General features: G+C 44.3%; 1 protein-coding gene across 9 annotated transcripts in view; it reads right to left on the bottom strand.

The window, feature by feature from the left end:
* GFOD2 (Gfo/Idh/MocA-like oxidoreductase domain containing 2) overlaps positions 1-22,082 on the bottom strand; it is a 40,828-nt gene that overhangs the window by 3,130 nt on the left and 15,616 nt on the right. For 5 of the 9 annotated variants that reach the window (XM_054579314.1, XM_054579315.1, XM_054579312.1 and 2 more), the window contains exons 2-3: positions 11,657-12,002; positions 1,317-2,211 (exon numbers count right to left, since the gene is read on the bottom strand). In XM_054579314.1, the coding sequence (XP_054435289.1) occupies positions 1,317-2,211; positions 11,657-11,915 (1,154 nt within the window). In that variant the 5' untranslated portion in view covers positions 11,916-12,002. Of the gene's footprint in view, positions 1-1,316; positions 2,212-11,656; positions 12,003-19,259; positions 19,370-19,941; positions 20,153-22,082 lie in introns of those variants that run through there. The other 4 variants (XM_054579310.1, XM_054579309.1, XM_054579317.1 and 1 more) reach the window with 4 other exon arrangements.

Raw genomic sequence — 22,082 nt, 5'->3', positions numbered from 1 at the left:
GTGGTCCAGGTTAGTCCTGGCAGGCCGGCAGTGGAATGGGTGTCCTTTCCCACCGCCCCACCCTTCCCCACCTCTGACTGACGTGGCTGACTATCCTTTTGTAGAACACAGGCTAGTAAGTGCATGGCTGACTGGCTGGCTGGGCCAGTCACTGTTTGGCATACCCTCTCCAAGGGGAGGTGCGTGGCACCTTCCTCCCCAAGTTCACCCCGTCCAGTCTCCCTCGGACCACTCCTCACCTTCTCTCTCTCAGGGCTCCCCTGGAGCCAACTGCATGGTTTTAAGAACAGAACCCCTCCTGACCTGAGCCCAAGGAGGCTCCAAACGCTCCCACTGCCTCCCTGGACCAGCAGGCCTGATGGGTCCCCATCAGGAAGTCAAGCCCAATTTTTTAAGGAGACTTTTCTTTGGAGGGTTCCTGGGATGTGGTGACAAGGGGAGACGCTGGGAGATGAGGGCTGGCGGTGGCAGGAGCCTGCGGGGCGCGCCAGACAGTGATGGATCCAGAGGTCAGAGCTGCTGTGGAGCCACCAGGAAAGAGGAAAATATAAACAATCTACAGCAACAAATAAGCCGTTCATTATTAAAGGAACCTAAGTTACCAAATAGCCAACAACCACATGCCGCAGTGTCAGTTTGATTTATTTATTAACATTTATCAGATATTCCAGAGCTCTCTCTTGTCTCCTCTCTGGGAAATCAGGGGCCCTCTGCTCCAGTCACCAGCCCCCCGAGAGCTCACCTATAAAGAAGCCATCCTCCCTGCCAGCGACAGAGCAGCCTGAAAGCGGGAAGGGCCTGGTCACATGGGAGGGAGGGCAGGTGCAGCTCCCTGGGGCATGGATTACTTGTTATCCTTCCCATTCCTGAGATGCCCTAAGCCGAAGAAGGGCATGGAAACAAGGCTTCTTGTCATTACTCCTCAGGGCTGAGGAATCAACCAAATTGGCTCCTTGCTATGCTTTCTCACCCAGTTATGACCACAAATAGGCTGAAGAAGCCCCCAAGTCAAGCTTTTGCTGGCCCTGCTCACCAGCACTGACTACAGAGAGACCTGGCGGCAGCTCTGCCTCTCACTCATCATGCTAGTCCACTCGGCCATGGCAACAGGAACATCACTGCCCTGCACGGCTGAGGAGTAATTAAGTGCTGGAGGGGGCGTTTTACGGGGGCCACATTGGGCTTCACCTGGGCCCTGCCCAAGTTGACTTCTTAAATAAAAGACACACTCTATGCTACAGCCAAGACCTCCCACCTTGCCCCTGATCCCTCCCTGGCCCCTTTGCCCATGGCAGGGAGCCCATGTGCAGGCTCACAGATTATTCCGCTGGAGCGCCTCACACAGGTTCTGGTTGGCATCAGGTTCTTCCGTCAGCACCTCCACAGCTTCCCATTCCCCGGATCGGCTGGACCTTTTGATGGCGTCTACCACACTCTGCATATACAACCCATCCTCAAATGAGGCGGCCATGGAGACGGGGGTATGGTCCCATGTGCGGCGGTCCCCCTGCCCCTGGAAGGACTGGCGCAGGGCCTGCACCATGTAGACCATGCCCTTTAGGTAGAGCAGCGGGACATCCTGGGGCCCCTGCTCAGGCAGTCCTGCGTCCAAAGCCAACGAATCCCTCAGGAGCAGCTCCTCCTGTGTGGCAGAGTTCTTCTGCCCATACAGGTCAGCTCCCCGGGCAACGAGGCGTCCTGCAGAGCCTACTACCATGACCTCGTGCACAAAAGCACCTGGCATGTTGAAGTTGAGTGTTACTGTGCTGCACACTCCCCCACCCATGAGCATCTGGAAGAAGCAGAAGTCATCGCTGGTGACGTGCCGGATGCCACGAATGGCTGCATTCTGCCTCACAAAGGTCTTGAGGAGCCCATGGACCTTCTCGGCTCTCCGGCCAGTCAGGTGGGTCAGAAGGTCCACGATGTAGGTGCCCATGGTGTGCAGGCCCCCACCGCCCATAAGCTCGTCGCAGATCCAGCCATAGTTGGGGCTGAGCAGGCTGCCTGAGTAGATGCGGGCGTCGCAGATCATCACTGCACCCACGTAGTGCTCAGCGATCAGCTGCTTCATGCGCACGAAGGCAGGTAGGAAGCGCAACACGTTCCCCACCAGGCTCATCAGCTGTGGGTAGTAGCGTGAGGCTGTCACCATCCGGAAGGCATCCACGGAGGTTGCTGCCTTCTCACAAACCACATTCTTCCCAATACCTGAGAATAAAACACAACAGGAAATGTCAAAGTCCCAAGGGATATACACTGGGAAAATAAACTTTTTCAAAGGCAGGTGGACTCAGGAAAGCCTCCTTTGAGAGCAGATGGTGGCCTGGGACAAGAGGAAGGGTGACTTCAGTTTGGATGAAAATGGTACCCAGTGACTGGGACTGTAGAGTTATAGGCTGGAGACAGAGGAGTAAATTCTTAAGGGAAAAGGAAAGGAGTAGAGGCAGAAGGCACAAACCGGGAGTGGGAGCTAGAGAGGCGGTGTGATGATAATTTTGTGCGTCAGCTTGGCTAGGCTATGGTGTCCATCAAACAGCTCTAGACATTGCTGAGAAGTTGTTTTTTTTAAAGATGTGATTGACATTAAACCATCAGACTCTGATAGGAGTAGATCATCCTACATAATGTAGGTAGGCCTCACCCAATCAGTTGAAGGACTTAAGAAAAATGACTAAAGTTCCCTGAAGAGGAAGGAATTCTGCCTGCAGAACACCTTCAGACTCAAATCTGCAACATCAACTCTTGTTGGAATTTCAATACTGTTGTTCTGCCCTGTGGATTTCAGATTTGCCAGCTCCTCCAATCACATGACCCAATTTCTTAAAATAAATCTCTCTCTCTCTACATCCTACTGGTTCTGCTTCTCTGGAGAACACTGCCTAATATAAGTGGGCTGGGGAGGTAGACATGCTTCTTGGACATGCCTATGTACTTTTATGCATTTATTCGATCGCCAGCTTCGGGCAAGAAAAATCTATGTTCTAGGGGATGGACGTTGTACTCACAGGTATACCTGCAGAAAAGGCTCTAAGATTCCCTGCGGATTGTTCTTTGGAAATACTGGTTCAAATAAGTTAGTGAGCCATAAAGCCAGAAAATATTTGGCTTCAATAGGAGGGGAAATGGAGTGAAAACATCCTTTCTGCCCTCACACCCATTCTGAGTCACTGTAGCTGGAAGGCACAGAGCAAAACAAAGGTAGACAAAACCTGATGAGAGAGTCTAAGGACTGAGCAGCTTATTTCCATATGAAGAAATGGAAAAGATAAAAATACCCCATGTTTTAAAATGAAAGTTCACAAGGGTACAAGCAGCCATAAGCCCCCAACACCTGGGGTACTCCTGTGAGCTTGGGGTGGTTCAATTAGAAAGTAGTCCTATGCTAATACCCTTCAATAAAAACAAAACAAAACAAAAAAAACAACTTATAAAGCCCAAGAAGGGGTATGGACACATACAGGTACAGAGAGCAAATCAGAGAAGCCTTTACTGGGGAGTGATGTTCCAGGGAGCATAAGGGGAAAGGCCATCAGATAGAGGGAACTGCATGTGCAAAGGCACTGAGGTAGAAAGCACCCACAAGCTGGGGTTCCTGTAAGTCTTGTGTACACACCAGAAAATGAACTGGAGGGGTTACACAGGGGCTATAAGTAATGTGAGAAATTAGATAGTTGGTGGACATTCAAGGTGGAGGGGTTAAGTTTGGGGTGGAATCCAAAACTGAGCTCTTGATACTCCCCTTGCCAGGTGTTCCCTATCTCAATGACAACTCCATTCACCCAGTTTCTCAAGCCAAAACCACTGGAGTTCTCTCTCACACCCCACTTTCAATCATCAGTAGGTCCTGTTTGCCGAGCCTTCAAACTACGTTCAGAATCTAACCAGTTCTCACTATCACCACTGCCACCTTCCTAATCCAAGTCACCCGTTTTTGCTTGGATTATTTCAATGGTAACTTAATTGGTCTCCGTAAGTTTCTTCTCAATAAAGGAGCCAGGCTAATTCTCTTAAAACTTAAGATGGATCAGATCATACCTCTGGCTTTGCATAAACTCCTCTTATGGCTTATCTCCTTTAGAATAAAAAGCCAAAGTCCTTACAAAGGCCTGTCCACAAGGCCATATATGGTCTCTTCACCCCTCCAAAACTTTCTTTTTGATCCCTTTGTCTACTGTGGTCCCTCCCCTGCACATACTGCTCTAGCCACTGACTGTGAGACAGGGACTGCGGTGTACAAAGGTCTAGTGGATGGGGAGCAGCAAAGATCACTCAACAGAGAACTGACAGGCAGGGCCAGGCCTGTCAATGTGGTCACCACTCAGCATCTTGGGCTAGACTATCAGGTGTGTTTCTTCTTCTTGTTGAAGACCACCTTGAACAATGTGCACATTTAGGCTTCTACCCGAAGGCCCTCTAGGCTCCACTCTCACATTCCGCAGGCATTTCTTGGATAAAAGGGCAGGTGCCCAGCATGGGAGCCTGTACCGCAAGGCAACCAGGTTAAGATTGTGCGTTTTCTGGGTACGTGCATCCCCAATAACCCTGGTGCTCATTCCCTTTGGTCCCCTGAAAATTTTCTGAGTGTTTTCAGGTGGAGTAATGATTGGGATACAGATATTTCTGGTGGCCCAGTGCAGGGTGCAGCTTCCCCGACTCCATTCAAACAGGCTCAGGAGGGGAATTCACTTGACCACTTTACAACAGAAACAATGGTAACTACAGGCAATAAAACTTGCAATAAAAAAATAAGAAAACTTTACACAGATGACTGCTGTCCCACGTGGACAGATGACTACCCAAGAAAGGTCACTTTTGGTGCTGAACTCAAGCTTTGGGGCCAGTCATTTCTGTTAAATTCCTGGTCCTTTAACTTCACTGCTAAATAACTTGAAAAACTTCTGAACTTCTCTGGGCTTTGGTTTACTACACTGCACTATAAAATGGGAGTCAGCCTTGGCTGTCGTGGCTCAGTGGATTGAGTACCGGCTTGTGAACCTAAGGGTCACTGGTTTGAGTCCCAGTCAGGGACCGTCCCTGGGTTGCTGGCTGGGTCACTGGCTGGGTCCCTGGTTGGGGGCACAGGAGAGGCAACCAGACATTGATGTTTCTTTCTTTCTCCTCCTCTCTCTCTAGAAATAAATAAATAAAATCTAAAAAAAATTAAAATGGGAGTCATATCCACCTTGCAGAGTAGAGAAGACGACTAAGTCAAATGAGACAGCGAGTGTGAAGTGCCTGGCCCAGCGCAGATGTCAATGGTGTAGTTTACTACCATGGCCACAGAGAGACCCAACAGATGTCCTAAATACCAAAGGGCCCATAGTGACTTAAATTTTAAGACTCACAGAGAAGCTACATTTTTTAGGCCAATAATTTTGATGTTCAGAATTTTGAAATTTTCATTTTTAAAAAAGTTTTAAAATCAACATGAACACAGATGAGTTTTCTTACTATATGTGCTATTTATTGGGCCTCTCGTACAGTCACACCTGCCCAACCCTGTGGAGGCTCACATCCTCCCATAGGAGACAATGCGGGGCCTCTGGCCTATCCTTCCAAGCGGTCCTCACTTCCTGCCCCTCCCCTGCCACCTTGACCCTCAAGACCTCCACAGAGCACTTGCCTTCTGCACACATGGGATTCGCAGGCATGAACTCCCAGTGTTGTGAACCTCGGTGCTACAGCAAGGAGGAACACATGGAGATCAGTAGCCTATGAGATAATTCAATCTCTTCCCTTGACAAAACTTTTAAATCCCTTGCTCTTCTCTAAATAATAACAAAAACTTTATTACAGGTGCTGGCAGGACAACAGGAGACTGGCTAGCCACATGTCACATGTCCAGGGCAGGGGGTCAAGGCAAGGGGCGAGTTCCTCACACTGGGGTCTGGCAGGAAGGGGCCCTGCAGGGAATGTCGCCCCGACTGCTATCACTGTCCGCTCTTGGAGGGTCTCCAATGCTCCTTTACACTTGTGGGGTTTTAGGATTGGGACCGGAGAATCACAACAGTGGGTAAGAATTGCGCCACTTGGCTGTACAACACACACGGCTGACGAGGAAAGTAATGAGGAAATGAGGTCCTCAGACACCAACACCGCATGTGAGAGCTGTAGCTCTGGCCAGACCAGAGGCTTCCTGCTGTAACTATTCGCGTCAGCGATGGGCGACCACTGCAGTGTGGGGAGGGGGGGAGGTGGGCTGGGAGGAAGAGGATTTTTCTGTTTGGAGGTGGTAAAACTAGGATAATTAATCTCTTTCATGCCAGAAGAGGTCAGGGAAGGGGGAGAGACCCCCCCTCCTGAGCCTGAACAACAGGAGAGATTTTTAACTCAGGACCCAGCAGTACTATCAGTGTGGAAGCTAAAGGCCTTTTTGAGTTCAACAGACTCCTGCAGGCCAGCTACATGGGGTCTTTACCTTTAGGAAGACTTGGGTTACCTTAAAAGACTTGTTCATCTAACCTTCCTGCCAGGAAGTCAAAGGAGAGATTAAGAGAGCTAAAAACTGCTTGTTGTCTCTAGGAATAAGGAAAGCATGGATGCTGGGTGCTTATTAGCTCAGATCTTTTGTGGGGTGAACAAGATTCAAGCTGCAAGCCCCTCTCCAGCTCACACTCCAGAGACTACTTAGGAGTGAAGTGCCCTTAAGCACCAAAGGCCCAGAGAAGCTGCCTCAGACCATCTCATTCCCTGAAACCACGACCACAGGTTCCCAGTGCTGGGACCACGACACTTCTGTTCCCCGACTTAGAGGCGTGGGACTAGGTCAATGATTTCAAACAGCAGGGTAGAGAAGTAGCTTGGGAAAAGCAGGGATTCTATATACATATTTTAAAACAAAAAAGGTTCTGCTACTAGAAAAATAGTTTGAAGGCCTCAGACTGATTCACTCTTGCTCACGGCCTCCTCTGCACCTTTTCCTGCGTCGCAGGCCCATGGTGGCTCCCTGGGTCACACCAGCAGACTGGGCTCATGTGGGGAGAATCTGTGAATGTCTTCATTCATCCAGTGTGCTAGGCCGTGTGTCAAACGCTGGGGATACAACATCAGGCATGGTCTCTACCTTCAGGAAACTTAACATTAGGTGGGAAAGATAGCCACTGATTAAGATATAATACAAATACACATAGAACTTCACCTGCGATAAATGCCATGCCTATGCTATACATAATATGAAAACATAAAGCAGGAACCTTACCTGGACTGGGGTTCAGGGAAGGCATCTCAAGGGACTGGTGTACTTGGGATTAAATTATCTGGGTCAGGCTGCTTGAGGAACGATCTCTTGTTATCTCAACAGCCCATGGGGAAAGAACTGGCAAACTTGGTGTTTTTCTAATGAAACATGTAAGTGCCAAGAACTCGGCACAGAAACTCACCTTTTAGTGACAGATTTCAGAAAACATTAAACTGTGACAAAGATGTTAGGGCACTTTGGACATTAAACTGTATTTTTCTGAGCTGAGAAATAAAACCTATCAGGGCCCTGCCCTGGCTGGTGTGGCTCAGTGGACTGAGTGCTAGCCTGTGAACCAAAGGGCCGCAGGTAACCCAGCTGAGGGGTGTGCCCGGGTTGCAGGCCAGGTCCCTGGTAGAGGAGTGCAAGAGGCAACCACACACTTATGTTTCTCTCCCTTTCTCCCTCCCTTCCCCCTCTCTAAAAAATAAATAAAAATCTTAAAAAAAAAAAAAAAATGTCAGGATCCCTCCCTCTCCTTTAAGGAATTTATGGGAAAGATTTAAAGATAAAATTTGAAGTGGAAGAAATTTAAAAAGAAAAGAAAAAGAAAAAAAATGGTCAAACAGAAGCAGAAAATACGATGCCACAGAAACAATTGTGATATGAAAAGTACACCTCTGGAGGATAAGCCCATGAATTAATTTTAGGAAAAACTAATAAGAACGAGGGCAAGAACCAATCCTTATGGCCTCAGATGTCAGGTAAAAATGTAATGATCTAACAAGCTAAGGAAAATGCAATTTTGCCCACAGCATTAAGACTTAATGAGAAGTAAACTTAATATTCCTGAGCCTTGGTGTCTATAACTGAAAATGAAGACACTGGGTTAGATCAGTGACCCTCCGTCCTCAGTGTACATCAGAATCACCTGGAAGGACTGTTCAACCACAGATTGTGGGGCCTCACCCCAGATTTAGAGGGTCTAGGAATGGGCCTGAGAATCTGGATCTGTAACAAGTTCCCAGGTCATACTGATGCTGTTGATTCAGGGACTACATTCTGAGAGCCACTGGACTAGCCTCTCTCCACAGCCCCTGCACAAGTGTGAATGCCAGAAAAAGAAAATATAGTCACAACTGTTATGAAAAGTTTTAGGAGAATCACAGTTTCCTAAATGACACGTTCTCATAGGTGCAAATCTGTATCAGAGCTGTGTGCCTTGCATTGTTTCTGAGTCTCCACAACCTAGCATAATATGAAAGAATCCATAACTACATGGAGGCTTTAGGTGACTGGGATAAACTTTTCACGGGTTCAAGACCTGGAAGAACTAATCTAAAATTATAGTACTTGAAAAGCTATAGAGCTAAATATGAGCCCTCCCTGCTCCCCAAGCTCTAAAAAGACTGGAAATCTAGCCATGGCTGGTGTAGCTCGGTTGGAGCATCATCCCCGTACACCAAAACACTGCACGTTCGATTCCTCAGGGCACACGCCTAAGTTGTGGGTTCAATCCCCAGTCGGGAGCCTACAGGGGAGGAAAACCAATCGATGTTTCTCTTTTACATCACTGTTTCTATTTTTTTTCTTTTGAAGGAAGGTTTTTTGTTGTTTTTTTTTTTAAAGATTCTATTTATTTATTTTTAGAGAGAAGGGAAGGGAGGGAAAAGGGGAAGGAGATAAATACAGATGTGAGAGAGAAACATCAGTAGATTGGCTCTTGCATGCCCCGAAGTGGGACTCTGGCTCTCAACTCAGGCATATGCCCTGACCAGGAATTGAACTGGCAACCTTAAACTTTGCAGAGCAATGCCCAACCAACTGAGCCACACAGGTCAGGGTGCTTCCCCTCTCTCTAAAAGCAATGAAGTAATGTTCTTGGGTGAGGATTAAAGAAAAAAAAAGACTGCGTATCTAAAGTCTAAAGCTTAGACACCGCCTCAGTAACTGGAAGAAAAAGAGAGAGAGAGAGACCTATGTGGGGAAAACACAAAAAATATCCTCTCATGAATACATAAAGAGATTCATACATGGGAATACACAGTTAGATGGAATGGCAGTGAGGGTCTTTGGGGGTAATGAACCTGAAGACTTTTAAATACATTGTATAGGAAAGCCTGGCTTTTCCTTGTAACATGAGGCTTTTTTGAACGTCTTTCTTGGTAAACACCTGGAGGCAGTCATATATCATGCAGAAAAGGCCATGATATCTCTATTTTACCCCTGTTTCATAGGCGCCCAGAGAGGCTGAGAGGGACAAGAAATAGGACCTGGAGCGGGGTCTGATGTCAAGCAAGGTCAGTTAGGTGTTCTGTGTACAGCAGTTCACGTACTCACATCCAGTCCTTCGGGGAAACTAGTTCTTTTGGCCTCTTCCATATGTGCTAAAGTCAAGCCAGAATTCTCACTAAAAAAAGTGAAGGCACTCAGGGAGTGGACTTCATGGTCACACAGTCTCAGGGACTCCTACGGAGACTGAGTGGGCAGAGCCTGAGGGCAGGTCTAGCTGACATGGGCTCTCCCAGGCCCACCAACTCCTGGGATCATGTGCCACCAAGGCCTTTCATCCATACTCTCCTCCTCCTGACAACAGAGATGAGGAGAGAAGACTGATGGCCTTGCTTCACCAAGGGCTGAGATACAAGATCCCAGTTTCTGACATCCTTGTATTTCCTGTTTAAATTTTTTTTATTTATTGATTTTTAGAGAGAGAGACAGATGGATAAATAGAGAGAAACATCAATTTGTTGTTCCGCTTATTTATGCATTCATTAGGTGATTTTTTATGTGTCCTGACCAGGGATGGAACCTGCAACCTCAGTGTATCGGGACGACACTATAACCAACTCAGCTACCCAGCTAGGGCTGTACTTCCTGTTTATAGTAAGTGGCTCAAAGTCTAGCATATTCCCATACCAGGAATTGGAAAACAGCAGGCTTGTGGCCATAGAACCCTGGGGTTACCCCTTCTTTCAATACACCTTGGAAGTGGTTTCTGTGGGGACCCTAAAATTTAGGAAGACTGAAAACCTCGTGTAACAGATCTGGCCTCACGAACAAGAAATGCAAAAAGTCAGGTGACCATGGTAGCTTGATCCCTCTTGCATCAGCCTTCTGTTAAAGTGTTGACTTAAGTCTACTTCTAAACTCAATCTGGGAGCCATTATTTACCCTCCTAAGAACCTAGAGCCAATGAACAGCTTGAATGTCACACATCCTCAGAGACATAAAGAGCTCTCCAGAAAAGAAAGCTAGAAAACTAGCCACCTATAATTTTTGCCCAAAACTTACAAGCCCCGAATCAACAACAGGAATCTCATGTTTGTGCTCACTTCAATGAACATTTATCCTTCCCCACCCATTGGGCCAAAAGTGACAGACACCCTCTCATCCTCAGAACGAGGAAGAAGCAAAGAGCAGGGCCTTAGGCCCTCCACCATAGTAGGGGCCAGGAGGTGTGGCGTGGTGGTCGGCTTGGACTCAGGGACCTCCAAGGGCATTTTAGAGTCACTTGGCTCCTATCAACTTCAAATAATTACTTTGTCAATTAATTATATGCTACTTGAATTGTTACTTAAGTCTTTTCTCATTTACTTTGTCATGTGTTTTTTCTAGGCTCTTCAATTCGACTGTGAAATCTGAAGGTAAGGGGAGCTCTCTGGGCCAACACTGTTCTGAATGTCCAGAATGACATCAGGACAGTGCCTGGCACACAGGAGGCATAAAAAATAAATTGCTGGGTGAATGTTTACTGATTTGTTTTCCTATTAAATTAGATTCTGGTTTATATGAGACAAAGAGAAGAATTTTTTCTACAGTTGACAGGAAAGAGAAGCCTAACAGGAACTGTAGGAAAATGGCTTAGCAAGCTACGCCCAGCCAGGGGCAGGAGGTTGCTGAGCCAACTGCCTCCCGAGGGAATGGAGATGTGAGCAGGCCGTCCTGTGGATCCTGACAGGGAGCCTTCCTGCCCTCCAGCATACAAGATCGCAACGTCTGGCAGGAAGGGTGTGTGCTCAAACTAGTCAAGGCCTGACAAAACAAGGGAAATGGCACCCTTGGTACACACCCTCCTCTCCTTTCTGGGAGGATGCACGCCACAGAAAGGGAACAACACACATCAATCACGACCTAGTCCCCAGTGTCCAGGTCTTTGAACTCTGACTTCACAGAGGCAAACTTTTTACATTGCCTGAAATGTAATAAACCCTAGTCCCTGTGACAGCCTGCTCTTAAGGCATCTGCTTAGTTTTTGCTTGAGATTTACTTACGGGAGGCAGGGAAGGCTGTCTTCCCCAGGCATTACAGCATTTCCTCCCTCAACTGTAGGGCGCCCCAACGTGCCCTGCCCAGCACTGCCCCGGGGGGGGGGGGAGTGCTGTCCCAGAGTACTAGCACCTGCAGGCTCAAGGCCAAGAAGGACCACCTAGAGGGGGGCACAACCTGCCCTTGCTATGGCCTGACCATCCATACCTAGAGCCTTCACAGATATTTGCCGGGTGAGTGGAGGGGGGATATTGATGCACACCAGATCCACGTCTTGATGCAGCAAGACATCATCTGTCCGGCTGGTGTAGAAGGTGATGTTCATCTCCTCAGCAAGCTGTTTGGCCTCTTCCTCAGTCTTCCCCCATAAGGCCTCCACGGTGAACCCTTCTGCCCTCAGCAGTGGGACCAGCACCCGGGCGGAGCTGCCAGTCCCAAACACGCCCACTCCTGGGAGCATCTTCATGGCGGCTTCTCTGTTCACCAACTCATCTCCTCACAAGAGCCTCCAACATGAACATGACCATCCCACAGTCCTGGTCAAACATGGCTCCTGGAACAGCAAGCAGTACACTGGCTATTAGTGGAGGGCACACTCAGTTGCAGCTTTCTGGCTTACTCAGAAGCAACAAGTTCTCTGCCTAAAAGCACAAATGAAACCCTGCTCCAAAATGAAAAGCCGCAGGAGCTTCTCCCAGAGAGACTTAAGGATATTAGCAACATCCATCTCCTGGAAGAAGGAAAATTGAAAAAAATGAGTAAAGCTGGGATCAAATAAATCCCTGTTCTGTCACTTCATTTTCTGTGTGACTCTACTCAACACATTCCACCTTCAGGGACTGACGGTGAAAGTTCATGATTCTATATTATATTACAGGAACAAAAAGAGTGGGAAACAAAACCCAGTAAAAGATGAAAGAGAACTACCTCTAGGTGCTATACAGATTATAATTTAAAAGTTTATGGTAAGGAAAATGTTCACTAGAAACAAAAAATTAAAATTTTTTTTCAACTACCAAACTGGCAACAACAAACATTAACGGTGATGCATAAAAAAAATTGTATATAGTTATTTATGCCAACATTGAATATGATGGTGAAAAATTGGGAAACAGTCTAGATGTTTACTAAAAGGAATGAGTTTGGTAATTAACACTCCAGTGCCACTGAAAACCATGAAGTAGAATGACCTGAAAGACATCACCATATATTTATTAAAAAGTGAGAAAAAAGTGGGGAGACAGGTAGATGGAGGTAGAAGAGGGTATAAGGAGGCTAAATGGTAATGGAAAAAAAATACAATAAAAAATAAACTATTAAAATAATGATGGTGGAAATGGAAAAAAGTGGGAAAATAAAACAGTATGTGAGGTATGATATCAATTTTGTTTTTTTAAGAAAAGCATGGAAGACATATATACAGAGCATATATTGACATGAGAATATACAAGGATATCTATCATGACATACCTATAAAAATATTCTACACATAACAAAAGAAGGACCAGAATATCCCTGAATTTCATGATTACTCAAGTTAATGGGATTCTGGATGATTTTTACTTTTTGAATATTGCCAATTTTTCTACAGTGGATATGTTTACTTATTTTTCCTTCTGATCACAAGCTTTATAAAGTGAAATAAAGAACTAAGTCAAAGAGAAGTCTGCTTAGAAACCAAGTTGAAATTTATGTGTGCTCAGGGTATCAGGTTTCCCCATATGGCACCCTCCCTCAGCTGAACCTGTGTCCCCACTCTGGCTGCGTACTAATGTCATCGGTGACTCCAGACCTACTGAATCCAACTGGAGGATGAGGGTGTGTTGCCATCATTTTTACTGTCTTTATTATTATTATTTTTGTATGTGGTAAAATACAGAGAAAACTTACCATCTTAACCTAGAAGTGAAATTGCTGGATCATAGAGTAAAGCTATTTTTAATTTTTTAAGGAATTGTCATACTGTTTTCCACAGGGGTTGTACCATTTTATATAATAATTTTATTAACGCTTTACAGTCCTTTAGTCTGCCAATTATCTTTTGAAAATCTGACTACTTCTTATCTTGGTCACTGCAAGTTCAATTAAAAAAAAAAAAAGATTTTATTTATTTTTTAGAGAAAGGAGAAGGCAGGGAGAGAAACATTGATCGGTTGCCTTTCACTGGGGACCTGGCCCGTAACCCAGGCATGTGCCCTGACCAGGAATCGAACTGTTGATCTTCCGGCTGGCGATGCCCAACCCACTGAGCCACATGAGTCAGGGCTGCAAGTCTAATTTTTAAAAATTTTATCCAAATGTATGATTTTGCTGCTCTACTTTTATCCACATAACATTGCTTCACTTGCATCTATCTCCTCAGAGATCAGAGTTAATCTCTTTGTCAGTTCAATGGAGACGTGGCATTTTTGCTGTAAATGCCTTATAATTAACTGAGTATTTCACTCCTCAACTGTGAGTGTTAGGCTATATACAACTCCTCACTTCCCTCCCCATCTACGCCATCCTCCCATCTCTGGTCATTTCTGAGTGCCACTTTTGGGTTCCCCTGGTCTTGCCCCAGATCCTTCAACGCTGAAGTTCTTGAGGTTCTGTGAGAGGCATCCTCTTTTCTCATTCCACATGTTCTTTACTACTCATATCCAAGGCTTCAATTAGTGTACCAGTGACTTCCAAATCTGCAGCACAAGCCCAGCTCTCTCCAGAGCTTCACACCCATATATTCTACTCCTAAATATATGCTGATGTTCCGCAAGCTCCACAAAAACCACGTGACCAAATCTGAACAAAAAGCAGTAAAGTAAGATGGCAAGAGCATATGAAGTGAAGTCATCAGAGATACTGGATTCAAATCCTGGCTTCACCACTTCTTAGCTAAATGCAACTCTTTTCATGGGTAAAACAGGTCTAATGTTATATAGCTCCCAGGGTCTTCTGAAGATTAAATGAAGTCCAATTTTAAATTCATAATAAATTATCTGGTATATAGTCAGCATTTAATAAATATTATAAATCCTCCCTCAAACAATTTCTTCCTATATCCTGTCTCATGGAATGTCATCATCATCAACCCAGAGAGCTAGCCAGCATCCGCAACCTTTCTATTCCTTACTTGCACAGACAACTCAACATCAAGTCTGGCTGATCCCAGGTCTTTATTATCTCTTAAGTCCACCCCTTCTTTGTCATCCTTTCTTCTACCAGCACTGCTCACCTGAATGACTGCAACTTGTTCTCTCTAGAGGCTTCCAAGATTTCCTTCCTTCATCCATTCCTCATATTGCAAATAGATCTTTCTAAAATGCAAATAGGTTCACATCACTCCCTTCCATTTAAAACCTTTTAGTGACTTCCCATTGGACTCAGTATGACTTACAAGGCCCAGCATGACCCACAAATCTCAAGATTAAGTCTAATTTTGTGCAGTCACGTTCAAGAGTTATCTTCAAGAGAGATAACCTTCAAAATACATACTTAGATGAGCCAGTAAAAAGAATGCTCTGAGAACCAGTAACAAGTTAGGGGTACAGTTACTTGAAATGACAACAATGGCTTTCGGAGAAACTGATGATGAGTGTGTTTTATTCTTTCTGGGAGAATTAAATACATAGTAGGGAACAGTTGTTTACTGAGATTTTTTCAGATCATATTAACACTATATCCTCTCACAAAAACTTGTACATGAATGATCACAGAATTAGTCATGATAGCCAAAAAGTAGAACCCAAAGTCCATCAACTGCTAAAAGGATAAACAAAATGTGGTATATGCATATAATATAGTAGTATTCAGCCACAAAAAAATATTGGAAGTACTGATACAAACTACAATATGGATAAACCTTGAAAACATGCTAAGTGAAAGAAGTTAACTACAAAAGGCCATATAGTACATGATTCCATTTTTATAAAATTTTCATAAAAGAGAAATCCATGGAGACAGTAAATTAGCAATAGGGGATTAGGGAGGGAAAATTTGGGAGATACAGGGATCCAACTTTATTCTTCTGCATGCGGTTATTCAGTTGTTCTAGCATCATTTATTGAAGAGACTATTTCTTCCTCTGGAATGAGGCTGGCACCTTTGTTGAAAATCAGTTGACCATAAATATATGTTTACTTATGGACTCTCAATTTTATTTCATTGATCTATATACCTAGCCTATGACAGTATCACCCTGTCTTAGTTACTTTAGCCTTACAGTAGGTTCTGAAATCAGTAAGTGTGAGCCTTCCAACTTTGGTCTCTGTCAATATTGTTTTGGCTATTCTGAGTCCCTTCTATTTTCCTATGAATTTTAGGATCGTTTTGTCAATCTAGGATTTTGATAGAGATTGTTTTGAATCTGTAGATCAACTTGGGGAAAACTGCCATCTTAATATTGAGTTTTCTGACCTATGAACATAAGATGTCTTTCCATTAATTTACATCTTCTTTAATTTCTTTCAATAATGTTTTATAATTTTCAGAGTATAAATTACATACTTTTGTTGAATTTATTTCTAAGAATAAATTTTGTTAGATGCTACTGTAAATGGCAATTTTTTCTTAATTTTGTTTTCAAGTCCAGCATCTCTTTTACTTCTAAGGCAGATACATACGTGTGCTGGGCAAAGTACATGTCTATGTTACGTGCTGTTTTGTCAGAATAGCGTATAACACTCTGTCATAAATCTACACGAAGGACACCTGTGCTTTTGTGAACCACTGAAATAAGCATGACTTGGGCTTCCTCTAACACCAGACCCCTGTCAGCTTCCTGCCTCTTCTAGTCTCTACTGTCTGGGGCTGTGGAGCTTGGCTTCCCCCTGAACTCTACCGTTGGGTTTTATCTTAACCATTTTTCTTTCTGATAGTGACTTAGTATCTGTGGCCTCAGCCTCTCCTCTTTCCTCTTTGCTGGTAATTTTCTGCCCCTACAGTCTTCCCTTCCAGTTAGAAAACAGGTTAGTCACATAGAACTTTCTATAATTTTCATGTCCTAGACTCCCTTCATCAATTTTGGTCACTTTCTGTATTTACAGGTTCTTTTTGTTTTTATTTTGAGGGTATGTTTATTAAAGCTGGGGACAGTGAAACAAGGAAGGGCTTAGGATAAAAGAAGCACCAGGAGAGAACATAGGCGGGGCTGCTTTGGCTCACTGAGAAGTGAGAGAAAAGGGGACCTTGGAGACAGGTTCAGGGGGTTATTAGCTCAAGGACAAGCTGCCGCTGCCTACTGCTCCCCTGGATGCAAGTCTCGTGGGGCCCCTTGGAGTTTAGATGTGTGCCTAAGAGGAAAGAAGAGGGGGAAGGGAAAGGCACCTGCAGGTTCTTTTTGTTTATTTTACAGGTCAGGGATATCTAGAGAGCTTGAGTATCAAATTTGTTGCACTAGGTAATTTTCTGCTTAAATTTTGTGGGTCATTAATTACCAACAGCTACAAGGGCCCAGGGAATGAGACAGCCACCAAAACGAAGGATGCCCATACCCTCTGTAAATTCATGCCCAGGACACTCTTCCTGCTCTCTAGCACCTCATTTCCTCATGCTCTAGTCATGTTTGGCTGTGTGTATGCATCTGTGGCTTAAAACAACAAAATGGATTAGAATAAATTTTAATAACCTCTGTTTTATTGACACTGACTCAAAGAGAAGCTTTATCAACACCCATAAAGGGGCATCAGCTGGACTCTGAGGAAGCCAGATGGCATGAAGCTAGGCAGGCTTGATAAAAAGGTATTTCCTGCTCAAGCAGGCAGAGCTGGTTTTCCTCATTTACATCTCATCCCTACTCACTCCTAACATTTCTCTACCTCTTGCCCCTAATATCTTTGTATATACCTTTCATGTGCCTCCAAAGATGTCCATTAACCCAGGCCTAGCTCACATGAATTCCAATCACCACATGCTAGTGAAGAATAACGGGTACAAAGTACCTTGAAAGGACTGGCTATATATACGTTGACAAGGCTACAGGTTATGGGGAAAGTAGTACAGAAGTTAGAGGCATGGAATCTGCAGTCAAACGTGCCTGGGTTCAGGTCCTGGATCTACTACTCACCAGCCTGGTAACCCCAGGTAAGTTTTTTTCCTTTCTCCTTTTTAAAGATTTTATTTAATTTTAGAGAGAGAGGAAGGGAGGGAGAGAAGTATCAATGTGAAATAGAAACACTGATTGGTTGCCTCTCATATCTGCCTCAACATGGGACTGAACCCACAACACAGACTTGTATCCTAACTGGGAACCAGACCAACGACCTTTCAGTTTGCAGGATGATACCCAACCAACTGAGCCACACAAATCAGGACTCAAGTAAGTTTCTTAATCATTCTGTGTCTGTTTTCTCATTTGTAAAATGGGGATAATTGTTATCTACCTCTGAGGGGACTTTAGGATTAAATGATTAATATCTGTAAAGAATTTACAACAGGGCCTAGCCCACAGTAAATGACTTTAAAAAAGATGTATGTATGACTGACTTAGATATTTCCCCTTCAAAGCCTGTGCAGGAATATGAAGATAACATTCTGAGCTAATGTGCTGTGAGTACAATAGGCTGGGCAGTGTTTAGTGTAATGTAAAGTACATCTCTCTTAGTCCATGCAACCCTGTCTTACAGACAAGGAAGCAGAAGCTCAGAGAAGCTAGGTAACTTTCCCAGTGATCCACAGCTGGCTGTGTGGATGAAGAAGGGGTTCTACAGAAAGCAATCTCACAGGGTGATCTGATCATAAATTCCTAACTGGGCAGCCATATAACTTCTTTTTGTAAAAGGTTTATCTTTACCTTAAGCAAGTCCTGTCCAGTTTCTGTGTATCTAGGTTAACATCTCTCTTCCTTAAAGTAACCACTCTCAAGAGAGCACAAAATCTTGTTAATTATCCTGTAATCCAACCCTTGCCTAGCTTTCTCCCACTTTCATGTAATCTGCCTTCCTTTCCCTCCTTAATTCCAAATGCATAAAAGAAGCTGCAAACTGCTATTCTCTGAAAGCGTTTTTTTTTCTCAGTCTGTTGACCTCTTGCTTCCAGGCATACCCTTTGTTTGGCTCAAATAAAATTTTATTAAAATCCTCTACAGACTTGGACATCTTACACTGATAGCTGTGTGTGCGAGACCTTCCATAACCAGCTGTGAAACTCTGGGCAAATTACTTAGCTTCTCTGAACCTCTGTAAAAACAGAGGCTTGTGCCCTGGCTGGTGTGGCTCAGGGGACTGAGTGTTGGCCTGTGAAACGAAAGGTTACCAGTTCTATTCCCTGTTAGGGCACAGGCCTCGATTGCAGGCTGGGTCCCCAGTTGGGGGCATGTGAGAGGTGACCGATCAATGTTTCTCTTTTCCCCCCTCCCTACCCCTCTTTTTAAAAATAAATAAATAGCCCTGGCTGGTGTGGCTCAGTGGATTGAGTGCTGGCCTGGGAATCAAAGGGTCACCGGTTTGATTCCCAGTCAGGGCACATGCCTGGGTTGCAGGCCAAGTTCCCCGTAGGGGTGCATGAGAGGCAATCATACACTGACGTTTCTCTTTTTTCTGTCTTTCTCTCTCCCTCCCTTCTCCTCTCTCTAAGAATAAATAAAATATTTAAAAATAAATAAATAAAAGTAAAAGGAAAGAAAAGAGGTTTGTATGTTGTCCAGCTTGGCAACTCAACTGCTTGCTTCCACTCCACCACTCAAACTGATTGAGGGCTTAAGAGGGAGGCTTTGGGAGATGAAAAAACACAGTCCTAATGAGCAACAAGTCAGAAAGGAAGTAGAAGCTAGAGCTGGTGGCAAGTGCTAATCTAAGAAGTTTGGACTTTGACAGGTATGTGTGCTCTGCCCCACCTTTCCTACCAAATCCCCATTAGGAGTTAGAATGCCAATCTCTAAGGACTACATAACCTGGGCTCTGCCAGGCCCTCCAGCTTCCAACAGCGTCCAGCCAATGGGAAGCACTAGGAAGAGATAAGAGAAAAGGAAGAAAGGTCAAGGTATTTATTCTCTGGCTATCTCCCTACCTGGATGTGGTTCTGACAGGGCATGTGTTCCTTGACTAATTGACATTTCTCTCCTTCTCTTCCTGCCTCCCTTCCCCTCTCTCTAAAATACATATATACAGCCCTGGCTGATGTGGCTCAGCGGACTGAGCGCCGGTCTGTGAACCAAAAGGTCGCTGGTTTGATTACCAGTCAGGGCACGTGCCTGGGTTGCGGGCCAGGTCCCTGTTGGGGGAATGAGAAAGACAACCAATCTATGTTTCCCTTGCACATAGATGTTTCTCTCCTTCTCTTTCACCCTTCCTTCCCCTCTCTCTAAAAATAAATAATAAATAAAACATTTTAAAAAATACATACATACATACATACATACATACCTAAAATCTTAAAACAAAAACAAAAACAAAAACCCTAAGGAGTGCCACTGTGAGACAGCATCTGAATCAGGGAGAGTATGTGCATGTGCTTTCTTAGTCAATCTCAAATTCAGGAGGGATCTCAACATCCTAGTAACACACGGAGGGACTGACCTGGAGCTGAGCTGATGGTCCCTAGGTGAAAGGGGGCAGCTTCTGCTTCAACTCCACCAGTGTCCTGACTGGTGGGGCTCTCTCTGTAGTCCCCCTCCTAGTTCAGGCCAGGCTGAGGACTCTTGCCGCCGGGAGGAGGCAGCAACTTGGACGGGGTTTCAGGCGAAGAGGGGCAGTGTCTGGGCACCTGGAGTCTGAGGAGCCACAAATGCTGGGGAAAGAGTAGATCAGGGTCAGGCTCCGAAGTCAAATGACCCTGACCAGGTTCCCACCTATGTCAGTTATAGGGTTAGGGTTAGGCTTTGGGTTACAGAAGACAAGTAACTAAAAATAAATAAATAAAATCTTTTAAAAAATTTATAAAATCAATTACTGTAATTCACTATATCAATCATCACTAGTTATTAATTTAAAAGGTAAATTAAAATTTATTACAACTACACACCTATTAGAATGTCTGAAATTCAGAAACTTAGAAAACCTAATATCAAATACTGGCAAGGACATAAAGCAACTGCTCCTTGTTGGTGAAAATGAAAAATGGTACAGCCACTTTGGAAAAGTTTGTCATCTTACAAAGTTAAATATATACTTCATACAATTTAGTAATGCCACGTGTAGACATTTACCAAGAGAAATGAAAACTTATGCTCACACAAAAACCTGTATGTGCATGTCCACTTTCTAATATTGGCTTTATTCATAATTGCCAAAACTTGGAACCAACACAAATGTCCTTCAACTGGTGAATAGGTAAACAAACAGTAGGATATCAGTGCAATGGAATACTTACTCAGCAATAAAAAAGAACTAACTACAAGTGCACGGAATGACACAGGTGATTCTCAAGTGCATTATGCTAATTAAAGATGCCAGACTTAAAAGGATCCATACTCTGATTCCATTTGCATGACAAATGAAAAAGGCAAACTATAGGGACAGAAAGTAGATCAGTGGTTGCTAAGACTGGGAATAGGGGCAGGATTTGACTACAAGGGGCCTGAAGGGATATGGGGTGTGTCTGGGAAGAAACTGTTCTATATCTTTTTTTTTTGAAGCAAGAAGAATCTTTATTTTAATTATTATTAAATTCATTGGGGTGACATTGGTTAATAAATTATATAGGTTTCAGTTATTAAATTCTATAATACATCATGTGTATACTGTATTGTGTGTTCATCACCGAAAGTCACGTCGCCTTCCCTATTTATCGCCCCCTTACCTTCTTCTACCCCCCTCCCCCACTCCCAAAACGTCTACATCCTGACTAGGGTGTAGGTTACATGATTATATGCATTTGTTAAAACTCATAGAACTCTACATTAAAAAGGGTAAGTTTACTGGTTATGTAAATTAATTTCAGTGAATGAGACTCCCTCAAAAAATGATACTGAAGTTCTAAACCTAAGTGACTGGGAAGTTGTAGTTCATTAAAAGAAACAGGGAACCCAAAAGGCCTGATGAAGATGTGTGTGGAAACTGCAACGTGTGGATTCTTCCTTCCCAGGTTAGCTGAATTAACATCTCACCTTCAACAGGTCTAGTGTGTGGAGCCAGAGCTTTTGCGAAACCACAAGACTATACCCACTCACTACCTCAGGGATGAGCCAAATCCGATTTGACACCTGTTCTGTAAAATAAAGTTTTACATGAGACATTGTCATACCCAGTCCTTTATCTACGGTTACTTTTATGCTACAACAGCACATAGGTGCAATGGGCACCTATGACCCACAAGCCTAAAATATTTGCCATCTGGCTCCTTACAGAAGAGGTTTGTTGACCTCTTCTAGCCCATGGGTTATAAGGCCAAGGAGCTCTAAGTGATGAGAGTATAGTCATGTAGGTAGCCAGGATTAGGACAAAAAGAACATCCTCACTGTGAGTGAAGAGTCTGGGAATTCTGGCATGAGCTCATACCTTCAAAGAGGTCACTCATTCATTGGACAGCTTGAGTAGGGGTCAGACCCTGGACAGAAGGTGCCTATGAATTCTTTTCTATCAACAATCCCTTTACAGTGGTAGGGGTTGCAATGTGAAGCTTGTGTTCATTTTACAATTTTAGACAGCCACATTTTCCTGACACATGGGATTTTTCACATGTCCTACTAAATAATCTCTATGTAAATGGTTAAGTTTTA

The sequence above is a fragment of the Pteronotus mesoamericanus genome, unplaced genomic scaffold (genome assembly GCF_021234165.1).
Source record: "Pteronotus mesoamericanus isolate MK-2021 breed Mesoamerican mustached bat unplaced genomic scaffold, CSHL_Meso_final contig_52, whole genome shotgun sequence".
NCBI lineage: Eukaryota > Metazoa > Chordata > Mammalia > Chiroptera > Mormoopidae > Pteronotus > Pteronotus mesoamericanus.
This window is presented reverse-complemented; position numbering and strand designations above follow the sequence as displayed.